This window comes from Diabrotica undecimpunctata, chromosome 6, assembly GCF_040954645.1.
Source record: "Diabrotica undecimpunctata isolate CICGRU chromosome 6, icDiaUnde3, whole genome shotgun sequence".
NCBI lineage: Eukaryota > Metazoa > Arthropoda > Insecta > Coleoptera > Chrysomelidae > Diabrotica > Diabrotica undecimpunctata.
The window spans coordinates 29,858,301-29,879,226 of NC_092808.1; the positions used below are offsets into that span (position 1 = coordinate 29,858,301).

General features: G+C 36.0%; 1 protein-coding gene across 3 annotated transcripts in view; it reads left to right on the forward strand.

Annotated features, from left to right (window-relative positions):
* Positions 1 to 20,926, forward strand: part of put (activin A receptor type 2 punt) — a 140,795-nt gene that overhangs the window by 21,472 nt on the left and 98,397 nt on the right. For all 3 annotated transcript variants that reach the window (XM_072534545.1, XM_072534543.1, XM_072534542.1), the window contains exons 4-6: positions 641 to 777; positions 12,805 to 12,963; positions 13,026 to 13,248. In XM_072534545.1, the coding sequence (XP_072390646.1) occupies positions 641 to 777; positions 12,805 to 12,963; positions 13,026 to 13,248 (519 nt within the window). The remainder of the gene's footprint in view (positions 1 to 640; positions 778 to 12,804; positions 12,964 to 13,025; positions 13,249 to 20,926) is intronic.

Here is a 20,926-nt window from a genome sequence, read left to right on the forward strand (position 1 = left end):
TGGGCGAAGCGGTTCAAGAAGGGGCTTGAATCAGTAAATGATGATTCGCGCGAACCTCTTGATTCTATGATCTCTTGCAAGCGACGCGAATGTCGACCGTCTGTGCGCACTGATCACATCGAACCCACGTCTAAATTAGTGTATTGTCTATCGAATTGAAACATCAACAAATAAATCATTCGCAAGAAGTTACACGGGAATTTAAACATGCGAAACATTTTCACAAATATGGTGCCAAAATTTATTATCCAGGAACAGAAACATGCGAAAATCAATTTGTGAGTATTTGTTGTTCCGCATTCAGAGCGACAACAGAGATTGGATAAGTGGAATAATCACTGGAGATGAGATCTGGAGATTTGAGTATGATCCGTGTCTCAAAAACAAAATCAGCGAGTATGAAGTTTCGATCTTCGGCCATAACTCACTAAGAATGACAGGATCTTGCAAAACAATAATGCGACAACCCATTGCTTGTTGATTGTACATGGCGAAGAAAGGCATTACAACATTGTCCACCCATACTATAGCCTAAATATCTCCCAAAAAACATTGAATTTTTCTCGTTTTTCATAACTAGTTAAATTAATGAAACATAAAAGGTATAAAATAAAATTATGAATGATTTTTTTAATTATAGCATCAGTGCCAATGCATGAAGCTTCGGGGTATAATTTCTACTATGGTATTTGGATTAGCGTCGGTCTAGTAGCTTTCGGCGTGATTGCTGCTTTAACATATTACTGGACCAGGAGGAATAAGCATTACTTCAATGGGGTAAGTCTCATCACAAACTTCATTTTTCTGAAGTTCTTTAAAGCTGAATTTGCGTTAAATATGACTTAATCAATAGAATAAATTTTCTTTAATAGTGCAACGGAATATATCAAGATAATTTTAAACAGTAATATAACATATAAGATTCGAAAATCTTTCCCTGACCAGGGAGAGATTGGTTTTTGTGGTTTCCCAGTCTCATTGCACAATGATACCTGTCTTCCCAAAAACTATTTCTTCGAATATACTACTACTACTATAGAGCGTTTCACGTTAAGAAAATAACATTAGGCTTATGGAGATCAGTGTTGCCAAAACTCTCAGGCATGCGGTTTACTAGATTGTCGATATATTTTTCGAATCTCCATTTTCAATTAACATTTAACTGTAAAGTCAGAATAACAACTGAAGAACCACAAAGCCTTATTATCATTATGTAGTCTCAGAGAACGACATAAAATCGCTGACATACGCACACCGTATTATTTTAAGTTGCAATTAGTAATTAGATATACGCATTCCAAGCGGTCCGTTTATTTGCTTTTAAATCTTTAATAGCCGGCAAAGTGCATGATTTAACTAAGCAATACTTTCTACTGATTTGTATGATTCATGGTATATGATATTCTTACCGAAAAACAAATAAACTGTCGTTACTATAATTAAAATAAGAATAAATAAAATTTCTTTTGTAAATACTATTTATTTAATTAAAATCATTTTCCCTACTTTTCATCTCTTGTTTCGAATGGACACTTTTGGTCAATTACGTTAAAAAACAATTATTTAATTCATGTCTGTGAAAACGAAAATACAAATTATACAACCCTGAATCGTGCTTGTGTTAATCGTGGCATCGCTGCGCTTCTATCGTCCATAAGAAATACATGGCCCTATCTCCGCAATGTTATTTTCTTAACGTGGAACACTGTATACAAGTTCTCATTCGGAAAAAGCACCGTCATCGTACCAATTGCTAAACAGACAGCATACTCTCTTTTCTGACCAGAAATTCAACAAAAATCAGACACCGTTTCTCAAATTCTCTCAGTCAAACAATAACAAACTCTGAACAGGATCAAAGGGACAAAACACTACATGTTCATCACCTTAATAGAGAATCCTTCACAAACATCAAAAATGAAATAGTGTAGCAATATTAAGCACTGCGGGTCCAATGTGGAAGACAAACGAAATACAGGATTAAATGTAGATGCACAGAATAGGGCCTATGTTCATAAAACGAGTAGATAATGAGCTATACATAAATATATCGATAGATGAGTTGTCTCAATTCAACCACGAAGATGGCGAGATTGAGGATCCCATGTTTCAAATGAATGAAGATGATCGGCAACCACCCCCCACCGAAGAAGAAATTAGAGAAGCCATCGCAACACTGAAAAATAATAAAGCTCCCGGTTCGGATAATCTCCCTGCCGAACTTTTTAAAAATGGCGGCGACCCCCTCATGAAACACATGCATAAACTGATAACTACAATCTGGCAACAGAAAGAAACACCCACAGACTGGAAATTAGGTGTACTGTGTCCTATACACAAAAAGGGAGACATGATGGTGTGCGATAATTATAGAGGCATCACTCTACTCAATATGGCATATAAAGTGTTGTCCAACGTATTGTACAAAAGACTCCTCCCCTACGCCGAACAAATAGTGGGAGGATATCAGTGCGGTTTCCGTCCTAATAAATCAACAACGGACCAGATATTTACAGTGAGGCAGATCCTCGAAAAAACCTTAGAGTTCGGCGTCGACACCCACCACATATTTGTTGACTTCAAAGCCGCATACGAGTCCGTTAATAGAAATAAACTTCTACTTGCTATGGTAGAATTTCGCATTCCGTTTGATCTTGTCCGGTTAACTGAACTTACACTCACAGGTGCAGAGAGCGTGGTAAAAATCCAAAACGATCTCTCAAGACCCTTCCATTGCAAAAATGGACTAAGACAGGGTGATGGACTATCGTGTCTCTTATTTAACCTGGCATTAGAAAAAATAATTCGAGAGTCGCAGATTACTAAGAATGGTACTATCTTTAACAAATCAGTACAAATTGTCGGATACGCAGATGACATAGACATCATAGGTAGGTCCACAGAATCTCTGACTGAAGCATTTCGGTCGTTAAGAGCATCTGCACACAGAATGGGACTAAATATAAATGTTCAAAAGACCAAATATATGTGTTGCACTAGGTCAAGCAACCCGACACCTACACGAATAATAATTGATGACCTAGAACTGGAAGGTGTTGACACCTTCATATACTTAGTGTCGCTGCTAACCAAAGATAACAACGTCAGTGAAGAAATCAAAAGAATAATAGTGCTCGCAAATAAGTGTTACTATGGCTTAAGAAGACAGATGGCCTCAAAAATGCCTAGAAAAATTAAACTGACTGTATACAAAACACTAATAAGATCAGTGCTTACATATGGTTCAGAAACTTGGACACTAACACAGAATGACCAAGAATTGTTCAAACGTTTTGAGCGAAAAATACTAAGACGAATATATGGAGGCATAAAAGAACAAGGTTTGTGGCACAGGTGTTACAATTTTGAGTTGTATAGAAGATTTGGAGAACCTGACGTTGTAAAATTCATTAAGGTAGCACGCCTCAGATGGATAGGTCATGTAATCAGACGAGAGGAAGATGCAATAGTCAGAAAAGTTTTTGACCGAAGAGGGCCGATCGGACAACGAAGAAGAGGAAGACCGAGACTTAGGTACCAAGACAACCTAGAAAATGATTTGAAGTCTATCGGAATCAGAGCATGGAGAAGAGTTGCCAGAGACAGGGGCGAATGGAGGATTGTTCTGAAGAAGGCTTTGGCTCATAAAGAGCTGTGACGCCACTGATGATGATGAGTTGTCTCAATTATGTGAATGTTTTCTTTCTAATATGTAGTCCCAGAAACTAATGTAATGGCTTTAAATCTGGGAATTTACTTATGTATTGTATTGATGGTAACCTCTTCCGGTTCACTTCTAACACCATCTAACAGTAGAACATATTTATTTGAAACCGCCAACAAGAGAAACGATAGAGATGGTCATGTATGCGGCGTTGCCTAATCGAGTATTATTTTAGAAGTTTGGTTTTCAACTGTAAAGTTAGGAAATTGATAAAATATGTTATTAGGTGAAGTATTCGTCATAATTATTAAAATGAACAAAAGTCTATTAAATTAGAAAGCTAACAATAAGCTATTTAGGTAAAATAAATTGTTTTCAAAGGTAGTAGTAAAAGCTTATAAAAATATACATCAAAATCGCTGTTTTCGCTGTCAGCATTTGATTGAAAATCTTCGCTGTCTGAACATTCGTCTACATTGATAATCATATATTTATTATCCACGACATCAATGGCTTTTTTGATATTGACTCACGTTCAATTGCGTTGACTTTTTCCATTCTTTCACAGAAAATGTTTGAAAAAAATTGCTGCTGTATTGACGTAAATGTCATTTCTAGTAAATTCTCAGTCTTAACCAACATAGAATTTCAAAGCTGCCCAAGAATATTTCAATAGGGTTCAAATCGGGATGGTATGGTGGGAGTCTACATACATCATGTCTTTGTGCTCGTATAATTTTAATCGATTGCATATTTTACATAACGAGGTTTATGTACTTTTATTATGTTATACAGATCAGGCTTCAACGTAGAAGCAGTATATGGAATGTTTTTTTTTTCTCTAAGCCAAAACTTTCAGAAAAAAATTATAAAATACATTTGGCACCAAATATTATTAGCAAAAGTACATATTTAATTCGTTTAAAATTAATTAAAACAAAAAACTGAACCAAATAAAAACTTACCCGATGTTAGATGCGGCTGTCTACAGTTGAGGTATGCTACTTTATACTTGTATCTTTATCAGGGAATTTTTGAAAGACAAGGACCCGAAACTGTCGTTGAATCGACTTTTAAAGGGAGGCGTAGGTGAGATTTTTTGTTTCAGAAGCGAGCTTAAAATAGAAAAGAAACTATAAAAAATATCGCCAAAACTGATAAGATGGGGAAAAAAGGGGGGGGGGGGGATTTTTATAATGCTAAATATATGAAACTTGAAAGTTGGAGACTCTTATCTTACGTATTTTTTTTGGAAAAACTACAACAGGTTCTCTAATATTTTTAAGTTTGATAAAATATTTAATGCAAATTAAATAGTGAGTGAATCTGAATAATTTATTTCTTAATTTTTCATGCTGCTTTCCTCTAGTGGGGTGTAAGTGGCTATTACCTATTTAAGGTAGTTGCTAGTTTTATAATAAAACTGGGGGACTGTATATAGTTTGATTTGAGTTGCTTTATGCCTAAGCATGCTAATTTAATTCATAAATTTTTATAAGTAAATGAAGTAACTCCGTAAACTTTTATAACTTGAATGTTTATAAATATAACGATATTGTGCTTATGTTTTCCGTAGACCAGAGTTTCCCAAACTTATCTAAACCGCGACCCCTTTTTGCTAAAAAATTTGTTCGCGACCCCCCAATTTCCCCCCACTCATTTTTTCAATATTATTTGACAGAAATAGCGTGACAAATTTACAATTATCTGATGGTTTCTCAAATTTAATTTTACTTTACTGTTTAAGTTTAAATCAAAAACAATTATTTTATTTTAATACAATTATTTTAATGATTGCGATCTGTCCCACTAGTAATTAGTAGTAGGTACTTCTGCCAGAATAGCATTTACAATAAAAATAAATAATAAGTCGACTACACATTGTACACCGCGACATATTAGCTTGTGTCTACATCGCAAAACTCTTCCATGATAATCGCGAAAGCGCTCGCTACTAGATGACACTCTGGAACGTTCTCGTAGCCTCGTTTTGGCTATATAAGCGGCGATGCGCAACGAAACCTCAGTTCGAATCCAAACAGCCTATGGTGGCGAACGCGGTGTTGAGTAATGAGTAAATATTTTACGACTTACGTATTCCCGTTTACGTATTTACGTCTACGATAAATTATAAATTATGGATAAGTTTTTAAAAAGAAGTGCAGAACCATCTACGTCTGAATGTGGCAGTAGCAGCAATAAAAAGAAAAACAGATTCTACATTGATGAATATCTTAAATATGGTTTTTTGGTATTTGTTATTTGTGGACAAGTCTTGTCAAAAGAAAGCATGAAGCCATCAAAGTTACTTCGACATTTAAATAGCAAACATCCAGATAAAAAAGACAAGCCCGTAGAATTCTTTGAAAGAAAGCTGAACGTCCTTCACAAACAGCAAGACAGTTTTCCCTTGGCAACCACTACTAATGAAAAAGCATTATTAGCAAGTTATAAAGTTGCTTATCGTGTTGCTAAAACTAGTAATCCGCACACAATTGCTGAAAATCTGATTTTTCCAGCAGCTGTTGAAATGGTACATATAATGTATGGGGAAAGAGAGGCTGCAAAATTAAATACAATACCTCTGTCAAATAATACTATCCAAAGAAGAATTAGTGATATGGCAGAAGATATTCAAGCGCAAGTTGTGGAAAATCTTAATAAATGCACGTACTTCTCTCTTCAAATGGACGAATCCACAGATATATCTAACTGTGCCCAATTACGTTTGTAAGATATGATACAAATAATGGGATTCAAGAAGATATTTTATTTTGTTCCCCATTGGAGACCAATACCACTGGAAAATGTTTACTCGACACTTTTGTGAAACGTACACGTAAATATGATATTGACTGGGGTAAATGTATTGCTATATGCACAGATGGTGGTAAAGCTATGACAGGACATAAATCTGGTCTTGTCGTCAAATTACAAGAAATAATGCCTAATGCCAAATGGAGACATTGTTTTTTACATCGAGAAGCTCTTGCGCCCAAAGCTCTTGCGACCATCATTAAAGTTGTAAATTCCATTAAAGGAAAAGCTTTGCAGACCCGTATTTTTAGAAAAATTTACGAAGACATGGGTGCTTTATTTGAAAATCTTCTCTATCACACCGAAGTAAGGTGGCTTTCAAGGGGCAACGTCTTAAAAAGAGTACTTCACTTAAGAGCAGAGCTTTTAATGTATTTGAAAGATGAGAAGTCCCCATATGAAAATCAATTTTCCGATCCTATTTGGCTTCTGAAACTAGGTTTCCTTGCTGATATTTTCGAGCAATTAAATATTTTGAACAGTAATTTACAAGGTCGCGACATTAATATAATTACAGCCACAGATAAAATTAAGGCGTTTCTAAGAAAAATCGATTTATGGTCGACCTCACTTGGCAAAAAACAACTCGATTCATTCCAGTGCCTTCAGGAAATTATGGAAAATGTATCCAATTACAGTGCTACAAATTTTGAACAAGTTTTTGCTGACATGCATGTTACTTTGCTCAATTTAAAACAACAGCTCTGTGATTATTTCCCCGAAGAAATTCAAAACAGTTACGACAGTTGCAGATGGATACTAAATCCGTTGTTGAAGCTCCAATTTTTTTCCCAGAACTCGGACCAATTTTGGACCGAAAAGATGCAGGAATACCCCCAGTTGGCGAGTGAAGCTGTAAAATGTTTGTCCATTTGTAACATCATATTTGTGTGAGGTAAGTTTCTCGTCTATGACTGCCATTAAAACAAGAGTTAGAAATCGTCTCGTACTTGAAAATGATATAATTGTGTGTGTCTCAAATACACAGCCTAGATTTGAAAGATTAGTTTCACAGAAACAGGCGCATAGCTCTCATTAAGATTATAATATCTGACTTTGTTTTACTCTTTTATTTTTACGGACTTTAATATTTAGTTTTATATTTCGTCTGATAATTAATTGTTAATTTCTATTTACGGCGTTGTTAAAATAAAAATACATGATCTAACAAAGTGGTGCTTTTGTCTTATTTTGGAAATGTTCGGCGACCCCCCTAGTACCTAATGGCGACCCCCCAGGTGGTCGCGACCCCCCCACTTTGGGAAACACTGCCGTAGACAACTTATTTGAAGCTATAGTAATTTAAAAAATATAGTCAGAAACTTAAATAATGCCAAATAGGTTGCAAAACTACCTTAAATTACCAATGATTGAAAATATACATTTATTGTTTACAAAATTCACATCACAAAAATCAATATCATACCATGTTTTGAATCTTCAACATCAAAGTATTAATTCTTTTTTTTTGTCGTTTTATGTGTACCTATAATATAAATTTTGATGATTTCTTGATGATTGCTGCTTATTTCTGCATTAACCCAAGACAGATAATTTGGCATCATAAATCAAAAAGTATTTTTCCTTTGGAAAATAATTATACAAAGGTGAGCGATAGCATGAGCAAAAATGAAAACCATAAACAGTCTCCTGGTAGTTTTTTTTAAAATAAACTATATAGCCTTTATGATAATGCTTTTATTTTAATATAAACGAATTATACAGTATAATAGAATATAATAATTCATATAGTACGAGCTCTTTTCCAAAAGTATTAAACCTGCGTGCCAAAACGTTATAGCGCTCTCTGTAGGCTACGAGCGTAATCAATATGCGTTCAAGAAATTACCGTTTATAGTCCTACACCGCACTTACCAACAGGAAGGGTCTTTTGTAATAGTGAGCTTTTGTTTACATTGTGGGTTCGTGGTATTTTGTTATCGCTCAAAATGACGAAGAATATAAGCAACGAATATGCATCAAATTTTGCTTCAAATTCGTAAAAATTTTGTGGAATCCATTCAAATCATGGATGCACCAAAGATCTGTAGGTTACAATTTGGAAGGTTCTTCGAGGCCGAAAGACCTGTCTGAAGTATACACAATTCCTAACGATGAAAAAGTCCTTTGGATATGTATTCTCCATTCTTCCACAATTTTCTAATACCAATCCTAAATATTTAAAACCATTACTCTTCACAATCATTTCACCATCAAAACCTATCATCTTATTTTGTAATAACGTTTAAATGATCGTTCCAAATACATTGTTTTTGTTCTCAATTTTAAACCTTTTTTCGAGAGCTTGTCTCCACTGTTTCGGTCTTTACTTTCAGTATTTCCCATTAATACTGTCATCAACATACATTTAGCACCACATCCTGTTAACCTGTAGTTTTCCTGTTATCGGATCCACCACTAATAAGAATAAAAATACGGTCTAAGCACGGAGACCTGATGCTGTCCTACTTTCAGATGAAATTTATCAGTCTCTCCCACACCTGTCCTAAAACTAGTTGTTACTTCCTCATACATTTCTCTCACAATCTTTACATATTCACACGGAACTCCTTTCTTATTGAGTTCTCCAGGAACTCGTATCGTATGTTTTCTCAAGGTCATCATCATCAGCCTGTCCACTGCAAAACACAGACCTCCCCTGTTTGTATATAGAGCGTCCAGTCGTGTGCAGTATGGTTCCAGTTTTTCTTTATCTTTCGCAGATCATCTTGCCATCGTCTAGGTGGTCTTTCTCTGCTTCATTTATCTGTTCTTCGTCTCCATTCGGTTAACTTGCGTATGCATCTTTCATTCGCCAGCCCATCTCAATTTCGATTTGCAGTTGTCAACCATTGGTACTGTATTTTGTAAACTAACTTTAATAATCAGCATTGAGTTAATAGCGATATTTTGGTTTTTGAGCTTTATTTCGGAGAAGCAATAAGTTTGCGCTTAAAACAAAGTGCGACTTATTATTAAGAAACCAACAAAAAAATGATTAAAACTAACCATTAATGGAAAAAAATGGACAGTTTTTAGGCGAAGAGGCGTGCTTTGTATTAACTTACGGATCAAATTCTGGTCGAGGTTATCCCATTCTTGCTCATAGCTCCTGAGTAGTTCTTGGAGCGGGTGTGTGCCTTCGGAAACTTCGGACCCACTCATTCTGGACTGATTGGTGGCCAATCAAACCGCCTAATTCCCACTTTATCAAAATATTCTCTGAAAACTCTGTTTCGCCCATAATAGTCATGAAAGGCATAACATGATCATTTAAAACTTCTATAATGTATCTGTGAGCCTTAAGGGAGCTATTTTGTATGAAGACTAACTCTGCATGCTTGTGAAGTAATTCATGTCCAGACCATAACGGAACTTACGCCAAATGAGAGTCGCTCATCAATACAAGCCGCAGCATATCTTTCCCTGGGTCTTCTCCATACTCGACACGTCCATCTGACCCATTGAGTCAAAAACGTGACTAATCTGAAAACAGTACATTACTCCGATTTACATTATTCCAATGGAGGTGAGTCTGGGCAAAATGTAATTTTGCTATCTGATGCCGGTGTTGTAATGGTGGGCCTCTAGCCATCTTTCTGTAAGATAATCCAGCAGCTCGAAGCCTTCTTCTAACGACCCATTCACCAAAATTAAAATTTTTCACATCTTAAAGTCAATTTCGTAGGAAAACCGCAGAGGCTTTTCTATTCTACAAACTTGCGGATACCACAAACCGATCGTCTCTTTGGGTGGTGATTCGATTTCGCTGAGATTCTGGCCGTCTGCAGATAGACTCCTCTTGCAGTTTCACATTGTCCGCAGCCATTTTCTACCAATACTAGATTTCTTGCCACAGTAACAAGATCTAAAGGTATTATGATTCATTAGATATACACCATCAACAATATACTGTACCACCGATAGGTTTTACACACAAAAATAACACTTAATTGAAAAATAGTTTTTTCACGTGAAAAATTGTATTTTCATGTTTGAGCGAATTTTTTCTAGTAATATTGACCCTTAATAAACCTTGTTTCTTATCTTTTGTGTATGTGATAAGTTAACTTTCCAATGAATGTGTTAAAAATCGCCATATCTAATGTTATTGCTAATTTTAACATATCTCCAGCAGTATTTCTAGTTCCAAAGCTAAAATCCTCTATATACACTCGCGATCATAAAATCCGGGTCACCTTGAAAATCACCGATATTTCATTTTTAACGAGCTTTATCGTAAATAATAATAACACAAATACAAACTAATGCATGTTTCTGAGAATTGTTGCGGTTTCTTTTGTAACAAAGAATTCCAATAGTGCCGATTTCGCGGTAAAGTGCACACTTCCCAAAATGAACGCTACCTGTAACTCCGCTTGTTTTAAATGTCTCGTTTGTACTTCGACTTTCTGTTCAAATGCAACGGACAAACGGTTATTATTGCCACCATTAGTGTTTATTAGTGCCATTATTTGTGTTTATTTTTTGACAAAAATGCCTTTGACTGTTGTTAAAACGGCACAAATTGTTGCACTTGTGAAAGACGGTCACACTCAACGGCAAGTCGCAAGAACTGTTGGCGTAAGCCTTTCTACGGTTCAACGAGTGCTTCAACGCTTTCAGGAGGCAAGTTTGCTAACCAGGCGACCTGGCTCTGGACGAAGAAGAACGACCAAGGCACTAGATGACCGTTTCCTTGTGTTTCAGGCTTTACGAAACCGGACCTCAACTGCGGTTATGCATCAAAATCGTCTAGAGGAAGTACGAAATCGCAATTTTAGTGTTGCAACAGTCAGAAGAAGACTTCGTTCTTCTTGACTATCTTCTCGGGTAATGGCTAGAGGACCGCCACTTCGCCGGGTGCCTCGAGTTGCACGACTAGCTTTTGCTCGACAATACGCGCATTGGGGAATTAACGATTGTAGCAAAGTGTTATTCTCAGATGAATCCCGTTTCTGCCTAATTAGATCCGATGGACGTGTAAGAGTTTGGAGGAGAACCGGTGCACGATTTTCACAAGCTTGCATTGCTCCAAGAATGCCATTTGGTGGAGGCTCGGTCATGGCTTGGGGAGGTATATCTTCCGACTTCCACACAGAATTACCCTTCATCGAAAATGGGTCCATAACTGCACGAAGGTACATTACGGAGATTCCGGAAGAACATGTTATGCCCAATATGGCAGGGCTTGGAGAAAACGCCGTTTTTATGCAGGACAACGTGCGACCGCACGTTGCCAGGATCAGTATGTAATACTTGGACGAAGTTGGAATTACGAGGGTACCCTGGCCAGCTAGGTCTCCGGACCTGAATCCCATCGAACATCTCTGGGACGATTTGAAAAAATGTATTCGAACCCATACACCTCCTCCTAACAACGCACAGGAGCTTAAGGATTTGTTAGTGAGAGAGTGGAATAACATACCACAACACGTAATCCGGAGAAAAATTGAGAGTATGCCCCGTCGTCTGCAAGAGGTTATTAGAGCAAGGGGAGGCAATACACGATATAGGTCATTGAAATTTCACTGATTTTTTACCACGTTCTGCATTTTCCATTTTTTTTCATATGTCTGATTTATCAACAATTTGATTTGTTTTCTGTTTTTTTCAATAAAACCAATAAAAAACCATTTTTTTTCTTTCAAAACAAACATTGATGACAAATAAAAAATACATTAGCCAAAAAAAAGGTTATTGCTGCACCAGAGTCAAAAATATTTAAGAAACTTGAAATTTTCAAGATGACCCGGATTTTATGATCGCGAGTGTATAACTTCATACTTCTCTTGGATTGACCTACATGTGCATTAAAATCACCACCTATTATGTCTCTCTTCTTTGATTGAGTAGAGAATTTTTCTTTCATTCTCACCCAGACCAACTTACGCAGCTTTTACAAATATAGCATTCATCACTATTAATTTCAGATTTCAGAGACATTATTCTCTCTCCTGTTTTTACAACTTCTATTACATTATTTTCCATTTATCTGTCTGATTTTTAGACATTTGATGCCTGAATACCTTTTCTATCGGTAGATAGACCACGATTTAACCAACACATTACCGATGAAATCAAAGTGAAATATTACCCGACACAAGCTTACATTTTTCTGTACAGGCCAGTATCCGTACTATACTGGGATTGTCCTGAAATGAATATTAAAAATTATTTATTCCTACAAGTTAATTTGCATGTAATATAGTTCAAACAACACGTGCATATTTAAGAAATAACTAATGATAGCACAGTCAAATTTTAATGCATGCATATTATTAAATTTGAATATTTTTGTTAATGTTTTACAATATTTAAAGTTACCGACGTCTGAGCCTCATCCGTTACCACCTTCTACACCAATTTTGGATAATAGACCAATCAAGCTGATCGAGATCAAAGCTAGAGGACGTTTTGGTGCTGTCTGGAAAGCGCAGTTTAAGGGAGAGGAAGTTGCTGTCAAGATATTTCCCATTCAGGTAAAATTCTCTCTAAATTTAAAGAAATTAATCTTCAGTTTGAATAATTTGGTATATTTTAGGACAAGCAATCATGGTTGACCGAACAAGATATATTTAAATTACCTCACATGGATCATCCAAACATTCTACAATTTATAGGAGTCGAGAAACACGGCGACAACTTGCAAACCGAATTTTGGTTGATCACTGCCTACCACGAAAGAGGATCTCTGTGTGATTTTCTTAAGGCTCATACACTTACTTGGAGTGAACTTTGCAGAGTTGCAGAAACAATGTCTAAAGGTATGTACAGATGTGTTAAATTAGTTAATTTTCAGTGTAATATTTTTTATAGTATTTTATACAACGTTGTTTTTATAAAAAACTCAAAAAATATGTTTTATTATAAAATCCACAAGGAAAATAATTCCTGCAGCTGGCTGTATACCACGTATCACAAAAAAGAGAGGTTAAATCTTTGTAAATGGGTATATTTAAAAAACCCTTAAAAGGGCTACATCAAATAACACGAACGTTTTCGGAATAATAATTCCATCATCAGGTTAAAAATGCAGGTTGACATACCTGAGGCACCAAAATATTAGGGTAAAAACCCTTTAAAATACATAAGGTTAACAAAGATTGTACATAATGTTGTTATTAATATTTGATGTTTAATATTTAATTAAATTTTACTTTAGGTAACATACACCCATGCCTTAAGTGAGTTCCAGCGTCCGGAGAGTAAACCTCTTCAAACGGACTTCAGCTGGTAACTGAGTTACCAGCTGTTAAACTGGGTTAAACATTAAATATTAATAACAACATTATGTACAATCTTTGTTAACCTTATGTATTTTAAAGGGTTTTTACCCTAATATTTTGGTGGCTCAGGCATGTCAACCTGCATTTTTAACCTGATGATGGAATTATTATTCCGAAAACGTTCGTGTTATTTGATGTAGCCCTTTTAAGGGTTTTTTAAATATACCCATTTACAAAGATTTAACCTCTCTTTTTTGTTTTATTATAAAGTATTTTTCACACTGGAAAAATATAAAAAAATATATGTAAACAAAGTTATTATAATAATGATAATAAAGAAAATACATTTTAATATGTATATACAGCACATAATATGAAGACAAATTTTAGTAATAGCGACGTCAACGAAGATCTACCGATAAATTTATATTGAGCCATAGACGTAGGCGTAATTATGAAGTATCATTTGAAATTATGTAGTTTATCTATTTTACAATCGTATACGTAATACAGTATTACGGTTTGGAATATTCACATCTGATATCACCGTCATAAAAGTTGATATTTAATTAGTATAAGAACTGAAAGTTTTTTCCTGCTAATACTGAGTCACAAACATTTTTCAGATAGCAGAAATACTAAATAATTGTATTTATTCGATTTCCGTATTCATCTTCTGTAATTTATTATAATTTATCTCAATGATCAGGTATTGTGTTTTATCGTAGGTAATTTATAGGCCCCATTTTTTAATTCTTTATTTAATTTTCGTAGCACATATCTTGTTTATCAGAAAAATGCAATGAAAAGAGGTTGACGTTAGTTACAGACACTTCCTACTATATTTCAGTTTACGCTTCCTCAACACCTATTCAAATTAGACAGGGACACTTTTCACGCTAAGGTGCCACAGAGTTAACATATATCTGGGTAATAGATCATAATTGTGGACATGAGGATCAAGGACGATCGGCAAAATATAGGGACATAGAAGCAGAAGAACGAGCAGGTTTAATTGTACTAACCGCGGAAATCCATTCGGATTTGTATCACGAATAAGTTTGTCCCTTATAAATTGTTTTGTAGGATGACATCTATAATACGGAACTATGCTCTCATCTCTAACAACTGAATTTCCAACTGGTACTTGCTTGAATGAAATATTTAGATAATCAAACGAAGGGCGGACCTTGTACAACCTGTCAGTGTTTATTTTCGAGTTATCATTTAGATGTAGATACCGTAATATATCTTTGAATTGACGTCTCCGCATTGCTTCTGCAATTATAGCTACCTTGAAGTCAGGTTAATTTTGCCAATACATCCGCTTACTCGGCAGTTGGTGGTAACCAGACAATAAGATTATTCTCAAGAAGACAGAAATTTCACCATAAGTTATGTACATTTAAGTTATGTGCATTTCTTTTTGCCTGGCATAAAGATTAGTTTGTGTAATTATATGTTCCATTAGAGTATCGTTAAAAAACATTTGAAAGCTTGAAGCGCATAATTTACCGAGCTTTTCAAAAAATCTATAGGCAATGGTCGAGAGAGTACAGTAATGGCAGGTAAATTCCAACTGTTTACTTTGTGTTAAGACTAAACAGTGTTTAAAGATGCAATTACCTTTCACTTTTTGTTTCCAATAGGTTGTGAAGTACATACCAGACTGTGGCAAATCAATATTTTTCTTATCTAAACAGATATTTACTTTACTGTTTGGTCTACAATCGCTTGCGATTCGGATTTTCTTCAATTTCGTCACCTGATAAATCTGAATCTTCGTCAGTATCAGCTTCAGCAGATTCGATAGGAGGAATTATTCCTACAGACCCAATTCTTGTAACAAAACTTGATCCTTAATTTTTTTCACAAGCTTTCATAATTTTTTCTACGCTAAACGTGTTACTAAAAGAAAAAATAAATTATTCTACTCTTCGTGTTCTGCCAACTGAAGTTGTCACGTGAATTCAGGGTAACATAATTAGGTTATAATTCAATGAATAGTTAATCTTCTTAGATCTGCATATACGATGCGTGTTTTTTAAGTAAGTACCGTTTTGGAATTAAAAAAAGGCGTGCAAAGATATGGCAATAATTTTATTTTTACATGAAAGCCTGTATCTTAATCTACTTTTGTACATAATTTCCGTGAATATTGAGGCACTTGTCATAACATGGCACCAGTTTTTGAATACCCTCCTGATAAAATTCTGCCTCCTGACTTGTTAACCACTGCATCACAAATGTTTTGACTTCGTTATCGTCTTGAAGACGCTGACCGCCCAGGTCTTTCTTCAAGTGCTGGAACAAATGGTAGTCGCTGGGCGCCAGATCAGGGCTGTATGGAGGATGATCTAGAGTTTCCCATTTAAATGATTTGATGAGATCTTTGGTCTGATTAGCCACATTTGGACGGGCATCGTCATGCAGCAAAACGATACCCTTACTCAACTTGCCACGTCTGTTGTTCTGGATTGCACGACGCAGATTTTTCAATGTCTCACAATAAGACGCTGCATTGATTGTCTCATTACGAGGCAGAAACTCCACTAGCAATACTCCTTTTCTGTCCCAAAAAACTGTGCACATGATTTTCCGGACAGAAATTGTTTGCTTAAACTTCACTCTTTTGGGTGATGATGAATGTCGCCATTCCATGGATTGTTGTTTCGATTCTGGTGTGACGTAGGCCACCCACGTTTCGTCACCAGTAACAATTTGGTCTAAAAAATCTTCACCTACACTGTGGTACCGCTCAAGGAAAGTCAATGCACTGCCTAAACGTTGGGTTTTGTGCAAATCCGTCAACATTTTTGGAACCCAACGTGAACACAATTTCCGGTAATTCAAGTTCTCGGTAACAATGCGATACAAAACACTACGAGAATACTGAGGAAAGCAGTCGGGCAATGATGAAATTGTAAAGCGTCTGTTTTCTCTCACCTTTTCGTCCACTTTCTGCACCAAATTTTCATTAACGACCGAAGAACGCCCACTCCGTTCTTCATCATGCACATTTGTGGGCCATCTTTAAATGCTCTCACCCATTTCCTTAACATTCCATCACTCATAATGTTTTGTCCGTAAACTTCAACGATCTCACGATGAATATCGATCGGTTTTACGTCTTTAGCACTAAGAAATCGTATAACAGCCTGTACTTCACAATCAGCGTGACTCACGATTGTTGGAGGCATCTTAAACACTGCAGTAAACAAGTATACAATGTAGAATCAGAGTGTAATGGCGTCAGTGCGTAGACAAGAGATGTAGGTAACCAGCGCTCATGCGCGGAACGCCGACCGTAGCGCTGCGGCGGCGGAATCGCAAAACGGTACTTACTTACAAAACATGCCTCGTATAAGAACCCTTTAGTTACATGTAGGCGGTATATTTCCATTTTTTTCCAATTCTCCGGATAAAACAAAAAGGAAGTGATTGACAAACGAATTAAAAACAATAGCAGACACATCCGGCAATGTTTTGAAGATGTTGAGCCCAGTAACTAAACATATATAACATGGAGACCACAGTTCAAGCCGCCGGTTTCGTCAAATCGTTTAATGGTCCTACATTGGCCTAGTGGCCCAAGATAGATATAAGACTTCTAAAGGAAAATAACATCCAGAAAAAAGTAAAAACAGATATTAATAAGAATTTTGCGAAAATAGTTGAAGACACTACTAGAGGCATAGAAGAACAGTGGAACGAAATGAAGATATCTATTACCACAATTTCGCATGAATATCTAAAATCAAAAAGAGAAAAGAAGTAAGAATGGATGGCAGATAAAATATTGCAGATGATGAAAGAGCGAAGAAAATTAAAAGGTAGAAATGACAACGAATACAAAAAGTTGCATCTAAAGGAGATAAAAGGAACACAATAAGCATGGCTGACGGAGAAATGTACGGAAATTGAAACACTATAACGCAAACATGACGATTTCATATGCACAAAAAAATTAAAGAGGTACAGAACACCAGAAAACAATCCAATTTAGGCATAGTTGTAGACATTGAAGGCCAGATTTTGACTACCATTGAAGATAAATTACGAAGATGGAAAAAAAATATGCAATAATTATTCGAAGATGCAGCGCGAAGTCCGACTGAAATAAACAATCCCTACGGCCCAGAAATAACAAACGAAGAAGTAACTATGGCCATTAAGCGGATTAAAGATGGGAAATCACCAGGACTCGATGAGGTAGGTACATGTTGAAATTTTAAAGCTATTAGAGGCACACCAAATCACAGCTGTTAGGAAGTTATTCAACAACATCTACGAGACTGGTTATTTACCAAAAACTGGCTACTATCTGTCAATATCCATTCCACTTTCTAAAAAAGCCAACGCTAGAAAATGTGAAGAACATAGATTAATTAGTTTGATGAGCCATGTACTTAAAGTACTCCTTACTACCATTCACTCGCGCATATACACCAAATTAAAAGAACACCTGAGTGAAGTTCAATTTGGATTTAGAGCAGGACTCGGAACGAGGGAAGCACTTTTTAGTTTGCAAGTTCTAATACAGAGAGCAGGGATGTCAACTGCGATGTGTATGCATGTTTAATTAATATCGAGAAGGCATTTGATAAAGTCCCACATGGGAAACTAATCGATATTCTAAAATTATCAGGACTCGATGGTAAGGATATAAGACTGATCTCAAACTTATATCTCCAACAAAAAGTAACAGTGCGATTAGAAAATGAACTGTCCGAGATCTTCACAGTCGAAAAAGGAGTTAGACAGGGTTGTATATTGTCACCGGCATTATTTAACATATACTCTGAAAACATCTTGAGGGAGCCTTGGACAAATCAGAAGATGGGATTGCTGTAAATGGCCAACTTATAAACAATATTAGATATGCAGCATTAAAGACTTCAATCCATCCTACTTCAAATGAAAGCATAAAAATCGCCATTTGCACTGATTCTCTTTCCTCGATTCATTCCATAAGATGCATTTTCTCGAAAAACCCACTAGTCCAGGAAATCCACACTATCTGCAACCAACTATATTCTGCTAACATAAAAGTCATAATGATCTGGACTCCATCTCATGTTGGTATATTGGGAAACGAAAAAGCAGACCAAGCCGCTAAAGCAGCATGTTCTTCTGACATAGCCTTCAAAGAGGTCCAAATCCATACGGATCTTAAAATACTGATAAAACAAAAAATCCTCAGCTCATGGGCGGACCTGTGGAGTAAAACAAAAACTAAGCTGCATGACGTTCAACCCAACTTATCTCGCGTCAATATCTCCTCTATGAACAGGAAAGAAAAATCAGTTATTCACCGACTACGAATAGGGCATACACGTCTCACACATGGATACCTTATGGCATCAGAAAACCCTCCAGTATGCCACTACTATAATAGCGTCCTTTCCATCAAACACGTGATAGTGGACTGCTGCCAGTATGATTCTTCCAGAAACAAGCATAGCCTAAAAGGAAATCTAAAAGACATTCTCAGTGTTCCAAACCGTTTTGACAGTGTTCTTAGATTTTTAAAAGAAACAAGTTTAATTCGGCTAATATAAACAGTGCATAGTGATAAGCTTTATTGTTTTAACCTTTCTATAAAAAAAATGTTCATATCAAATTCTTGTACCTATATAAAATATGTATAATGTTGTAAACTGTACCCTTGTCAATGACCATAAGCTGTCGAGACACGTTAATTTTAAATAAAAAAAAAAATGCAGACGATACAGTGCTGCTGGCAGATAGTGCGCAGGGACTCCAAAGGATGATGGATAACGTTGTAGAAAAATGTAACAAATACGGCCAAAAACTAAATTGCAAGAGCAAGAGGACAAAAATAATCATTAGTAATACTAATAATCAAATTCGTGCAGAGACTTAGATGGGTTGGACACATTGCTAGGATGTCAGATCACGAATACACGAAGAGATGAACATTTTCAAAACCAGAGGGCACAAGAAGCAGAGGACGACCACGAATGAGATGGATTGATGATGTGGAAGAAGACCTACAGATTCTAGGGGTTAGAAGATGGAGGGAAGTTGCCAGGAATCGACAGGAGTGGCGACTTCTTTGTGAGCAGGCCAAGATCCACAACGGATCGAGCCACTTATGATGATGAATACTAATAATCATTAGTAAGAACACCAATATAAACGCCCGAATTACAATAGGCGACACACCGTTAGAAAGAATGGAAAAAATATGCTATTTACTGCGCTGCAATATTAAGGTTACTTTGGATCATAGCTACGAAATAAAAATTTGTATTGAAAAAGCCAGAAGCTCTTTCAACAGCCTTAGGAAGATTCTCTGCAACTTATGTTTAAGTATCAATATACGCATAAAAATTCTTAGATGTTACGTCTTTAATGTCCTTCCTTATGGAGTAGAAAGCTCGAGCCTTACAGAAGATGTCATAAAACGATTAAAGCTCGAGCCTTACAGAAGATGTCGTAAAACGATTAGAGGTATGTGAAATTTGGTGCCAATACACAAGTAATATAACTATTCTCCAGAGGCTAAGAAAAGACAAAGAAATTATTAACACTTTAAGGAACAGAAAATTGGCTTACTTCGACTACGTCATGCATAATAATAAATACCGACTTTTACAGTTGATTCTACAAGGCAAGATTGAGGATAAGAGAGGCCCTGGACGTAGACGTATATCCTGGCTGGCCAATCTTAGGAAGTGGAGTGGTCTAACGTCAACATCTCTAGAAGATAGGCACATTTAGAAGAAGGTCCTACATTCACGTACTGGTTGGATAGAAAGTCGTCAACTCGTACAGCAATGAAGCTTTTCCATACTTTATGAACACGCGGTATATTTTATACTCCACACTCTCTTTAATACTCATACGCTGATACATTGATTTCCCATTTTATAGCTTCCTAAAAAATAGTAAAACAATTCAATCAACGAAACTCCGCCATTGATTGTAATAACATTGGTAACGACACTGGCATTAAGTCATCTACTAAACACTAATCATCCACTCTGTATAACTACCTACTGTGAATTTTATCTCTTAATCTACACACATCCTACAAAAATGTAGTAGTTATAATTATTTCATACATAATATATGTAAGTCATGCAAAGTATTAATTTCTTGTTCACCACTCACTAGAGTTAATTCACGATGTTGATTTTAAGTATAATATTATTGTTCATTACAAAAACCGAATTAGAATTATTACCGT